Source organism: Vicia villosa, linkage group LG1, assembly GCF_029867415.1.
Source record: "Vicia villosa cultivar HV-30 ecotype Madison, WI linkage group LG1, Vvil1.0, whole genome shotgun sequence".
Classification (NCBI taxonomy): domain Eukaryota; kingdom Viridiplantae; phylum Streptophyta; class Magnoliopsida; order Fabales; family Fabaceae; genus Vicia; species Vicia villosa.
Genome location: NC_081180.1, coordinates 27,420,283 through 27,426,282, shown reverse-complemented (window position 1 = coordinate 27,426,282; position 6,000 = coordinate 27,420,283). Strand labels below are relative to the sequence as shown.

The following is a 6,000-nucleotide window of genomic DNA, read 5'->3' as shown; positions in this document are numbered from 1 at the left end:
ATCCCCACTTTGCAATATCACATTTTCAACTTAACTCTGCAACACCCAATCGTAGAATTCTAATCATATCATCTCCAGCTTCTCTAATTCGGTCTATAGATTTAGAAGCATCGCTTCACGATGATTCTGCTTCTGCTGAACTCAACCTTAATTTTATACATCCCCGAACTTATGTTGAAATTAAAGGTTCGTGCAATGGGTTCGTATACGATTTTGCTAGCATGTGCCTATGGAATCCATCCAATGGTGTTCACAAACAAATACCTTCCAATTTTGATTCCAATTGTTTTTGTTATCTAGATGGTTTTGGGTATGACCCCTCAACAGATGACTACTTGATTGTTTCAATGTCCTACAATCCAGCCTTAGAATTTTCCTCACATTTAGAATTTTTCTCATTCAGAGCTAATACATGGAAAGAAATTGAGGGTATTTACCTCCCTTATATGAATGCGGGTGATAATTCCAGAGTAGGGTCTCTCGTTAACGGGGCTATTCATTGGGTGGCTTTTAATAGTGATACATCAATGGATGTTATTGTTGCCTTTGATTTAGCCGAAAGGAAACTTGTAGAGATGTTTTTGCCTCATGATTTTAACATTGATTCTAACTTTTATGAGTTGTGGGTATTTGGAGAATTTCTCAGCCTATGGGTTAGGGGGGAGGATGCGGTTGAAATATGGGTTATGAAAGAATATAAAGTCCAGTCGTCATGGACTATGACTCTTGTTCTTCCAATGGATGATTACTTTTCCCCAATATGCTGTACAATCAAGGGTGATATTATTGGAACAGGTAGTACCGGATTGGTGAAATATGATGATAAAGGGCAGTTGCTAGAGCATCGATCCTATGGTGTCGTTCCACATGGATCCCAAGTGGCCATGTATGTAGAGTCACTGCTTTCACTCCCTGTCGACAGCGTGCAATCGTAAAAAGATTATACAAGCAAGAAGAATGAGGTCGTGAAATATTCCCCTTCACTATTTTCTTATTTATATTGTAATATGAACTCTTGGGTGGCTACAAAGACTATGTGTTTGAGGGCATTTGTAATAGGAGTCAGTATGCCACTTGAGTTATTGGTGAAACATTTGTAATATGTTTTTAATGTTATTTATGCTTGTTTTCTAATGTATGTTGTGGTCATTATTTGAAATTGTTTTGTACTGTAATTTATTTGATGAACTTCTGCATGTTGATTAAGATCAAGATCAAATGACAATCACATGACTTTTACTCAAAGCACTTCATTAGTTTTTTTCAATCATTGCCATATATGTATTTGGAAGAAAAATAATGTTTAGTTCTCTAATTTAAGTGTACTCTATTAACTTTGGTTGTTGCCATTTCTATGTTTCAAACCAGTAAAAAAAAAATTAAATTCAAATTAATGAGCTACACATGGATTTATAAGACTTTAGATCAGAAAATACATCAAAATTAAATCACCCCATGATCCTAAATAAGAGCAACAGCTACAACTTAGTTCAATGGACAAAACTAATAAGATAAAGCTACAGGGTGGAATTCTTTTAAAACTAGTATAACTTTCAATGGAAAAGTAGTATAAAATTTTATATTATAGTTTTGTTTGCTTGCTGCATAGAAACTGTGATTAGCACAATGAAAACAAGACTCAATAATCTCAGGACATGAAGCCATCAATTCTTTCTATCCATTACCCCTACTAGCATAACTTAACCAACTTCAACTTAAACTACACTCCCTAATCAAAGCATGCATCACAGCCATTAAACCAACAAATACAGTGTGTAGATATTTTATATGTCAACAATATAATTTTTGTTAAAATCCAAATATATTTTGAAAACTTACCAACATGTTACTTGTAGCTGCTGATGCATTGTGGTTCAACAAGTTAAAGGGATTTGTACAGACATCCTTGTCTATAATCCTTTGAGAAAAATCTCATTGGAATCTAGGCATTTAACAAAACATGAATTAAGTTGAAATTCAAAATAGACATGGTATTCTTGGCAAACTGGCTAAGACAAAGAAGCTTTTTGGTTATAGTGGTTGAACATTTAGTGGAACAAAGGAAAGAACAGTCAGACTATGTTTAGGAAGTAAGATTAGTTTTCTTAACCTTTCAAGGCAAGTTTCATGTCCAAGAAGTAGAGTTTAATTTCTACCTCTTCAATTGAGATGCAACCAAACTTTCCACTTATTAAGGATGTTGTTGAATCATAATTTTGAAGTAATCCTTCATGCATGACCTCAGTATGTTCATGAGGGGAGTTTGACTAACCAATATCATGAATTGACAATATGGTGGAATCAATTTTCAGGAGGAACTCAAAAGAATGAGCTATTTTCAACCCTCATTTTTCTGATTTCAGAGAAAAGTTGTCATAGTTTGACATTGACATACCGTTGAAAATATGCACGGATCTTATCTCATGCTGCCACGGATTCTCGCATCCTATGATGCCACATAAAATTTCTTTGGCAATCACTAATTGAAGCCGATGAAAATTCATTGATCTTGTTACTCTCAAACTTCAAATAATTTGGAGATGAGATTAGCTTAAGAATTGTGATTATCACAAAATTTCAGTGGTATCATCATATTTTTGAGAAAGTGGTGAAACTTATGAGCTTTGGTGATAGGTCCAACTAATTGACACTAGAGTAGATAATTCTCATTATCTAGTTTCTCAAAGATGGCGGAAAACAAGTGTTCAAAAACAAAGAAGGCAACGCCAATATCAGGTAGTGGCCTTATTGCCAAAGAGGGAAGATGTGCCAGAATGAAAGAGTACATACATAAAACTATATATCAGAATCAGATTACAAAAAACATAAACTAACACCAAAACAAGACACAGTAGTCCAATCATGACCAAAATAGCTGAGACTTAACCTTGTCTAATGAACTGCTTCCCCTATCTATCATTCCAAGTGCCACATTCATTTGATATTAACCAAAAATAAAAGACAGTTAACCTCCTACAAGCATGAATTGGGTAGTATTTGGTAAGACTATTTCTTTGTCAATGAATCATATCCCTTAGTCCATTGGAAATTTAAAGTAATCATATGTTTCTTACTTTTTGTAGTATATGAAAGATAAGCAAAAGCACCGTAGAAAGAAATTGAAGAATTATTATTGCATTGATAGAATAAGATATTACACCAAATCTACTAAAACATTGGAGCTACCTACTACTTATATCAGTTTCAGTCAGTTAGCATTACTTACAAACTTCTAACAACCTAACAGAAAGTAGTTGGATCAGTTACAACAAAGCTCTATGTGATAGTTTCATCCATAGTGAAATTAATTTGTCGGGCAAGATACTTCACTAATCTGCAATAGGGATGACAATGGGTCGGGGCGGGTGCGGGTTTCACATAACTCAAACCCGCACCCGAAATAGGCAACCCAAACCCAAATATTATTCAGATGGCAAAATAACACCCACGCCCACACCCGTTGGGTTCGGATTTTTCCACCCAAACCCGAACCCGTAGCAAAATACATAAAATATATTAATTTTCCTACAACTTTCCACAAAAAAATATATATATATATATATATATATATATATATATATATATATATATATATATATATATATATATATATATATATATAGATATAAAAGCGAGTGTGATTTCGGGTTTCATACTACCCAAACCTGCACCCGAAATATCGGGTGGCACCCGAGCCCAAACCCAGTCAACTTGGATTTTCACCCGTTGACTCGGGTTCGGATGCGGGTGAGCCCCGCAGTTTAGGTCTGCCATCCCTAATCTGCACTATCTCTTTATGTTCAACACCCCCCTCAATCAAAAATAGATATCAATCATTCCAAGCTTGCTTTGCAGATTATGGAAGGGTCCTATATGTAGAGACTTGGAAATTAAGTCGGCTACTTGTTCCTTTGATGAAACTGGCAGCAAGTGAATTGTTCCAGCTTGAACCTTGTCTCTGACCACATAGCAGTCAATTTCTATGTGTTTGGTTCTCTCATGAAAGACATCATTAGTTGCTATGTGTAGTGCTGACTTATTATCACAATAGATCAGAACTGTTGAGTGATGTTCTCTATGAAAATATTTCAGAAGATACATAATCCACTGCCCTTTACATGTTGCTTGAGCCAAGGTTCAATACTCAACTTTTGATGAGGATCGAGACACCACTGATTTCTTCTTGATTTTCCAGCCAATCAATGATTTCCCAAGGAAAAATAGAATCCAGTTGTAGACCTTCTTGTATCAGGGCATGCTTCCCAACCTGAGTCAGAGAAACCTTTGAGTTTTAGCTCAATTGATGAACTGAACAAATGAACATCGCATGGGCTACTTTTCAGATACCTTAGAACATAAAGAACTACAACCATGTGCTCATGTGTTTAGGGGTGTTCGCGGTGCGGTTTGGGCGGTTTTGACCAAAAAAATCATCCGAACCGCAAGAGAAAAAATCGTGCGGTTTGGTTTGGTTCGGCTGCCTTTTAAAAAAAATCCGAACCAAACCAAACCAAAGTGATGCGGTTTAGTTCGGTTCGGTTGGTTCGGTTTTTTACAAATATTTTATTGAGCCATATATACACATATAGATGACAAAATAATTTTGTATTTAGACATTTATACACCGTCAAATAACAACAAAACTCGTCATATTTTGACAACAATTTTCCATTTAATATGTAAAAATTAAATTCGACAAAAGTGGAATATTAAACATAAAATAATAGCATAAAAAAACATAAAAATTATTATAATGAAATAAAAAAATAGAAGAGATGAGAGATTAGTGAAGGTGAAAAAGAAAAAAAAAATGTGTTGAGAGATTAGAGAAGAAGATGTGCGATAAAAACGAAACTGAAATATGGAACATTTGCATAAAAATGAGAAGGGGAAAATGAAAGAATATAAGAGAGTAGAGATTATAGAAGAAGAGAGAAGATGTATGTGGCAAATAAGGAACGACAATGTTACTAGTGATTTGAGAAGATCGGGACTGAAATTATATGCGTAAGAATGAGAAAAATGTTTGTAATCATAAGGTTAAGGTATAATATGGCTAATTTTGGGTTGGATGTGAGTTAAGTAAAATTTAGTTTGTAACATAATGCGGTTTGATTCGGTTTGGTTCGGTTTATAAAATACAAACAGCAAACCGAACCGAACCGTGCGGTTTTGTTAAAAGATGACCCAAACTAATCCGAACCAAATGCGGTTTTTTGCGGTTTCGGTTTGGTTTGGTTTGGTTTGTGGTTTTCTATTGGGTTGGTTTGGTTTTGATCACCCCTACATGTGTTGATGAGCTTAGAAATTGACTTAGTTTGCTTACAGCATAAGAAATTTCTTGTCTTGAGTTAGTTAGATATAGGAGTCTTCCAATCAATCTCCTATATGCAATTGGTTCATATAGTGTTGTCTCGTATTCCTTGTGCAATAGTAAGTGGGGTTACATAGGAGTGTTACAAGGTTTAGCTCCACTCAATCCTGTGTCTTGTAAGAGATCAAGAATATACTTTCTTTGGCACAAAACAATTCCTTCTTTTGATCTGTTTACTTTAAAACCAAGAAAATACTTAAGTTCTCATAGATCCTTGATGCTGAATTTGTCATCAAAGAGGGTCTTAATGTGAGTAATCTCATCAATGTTAATACCCCTAAAACCAAATCATCTACTTATACAAGAATCACTGTAAATGTTACACCATTGAATTAAGTATACAATGAATAGTCAAATTTTGATTAGAGATAATCTGATTGCGGAAGGATGTCAATAAGCTTGGTATTCCACTGCCTTCTAGCCTGCTTGAGGCCATACCAAGACATTTGAAGCTTACACACCGTGCTAGGTTGAGGGACATTAGGACCATGTGGCACCTGCATATACTTTTCTTCATTAAGAAATTATAATCTTCGTCCATTATTTCCTCTTGATCGTGTTGAGGAGTCTCTAGTGAAAAGTTCTCTAGTTGAACTGGTTCTTGATTTCCAATATCCGGAATCACT

At 35.0% G+C, this 6,000-nt stretch overlaps 1 protein-coding gene across 1 annotated transcript; it reads left to right on the top strand.

Annotated features, from left to right (window-relative positions):
- Positions 1-8: 8 nt before the first annotated feature.
- LOC131598312 (F-box/kelch-repeat protein At3g06240-like) lies at positions 9-1,214 on the top strand (the record flags this gene model as incomplete). The annotated part of the gene is made up of 1 exon (XM_058870946.1): positions 9-1,214. A coding segment is annotated over one exon (927 nt), but the record flags the coding sequence as incomplete, so codon positions are not given.
- Positions 1,215-6,000: the final 4,786 nt, after the last annotated feature.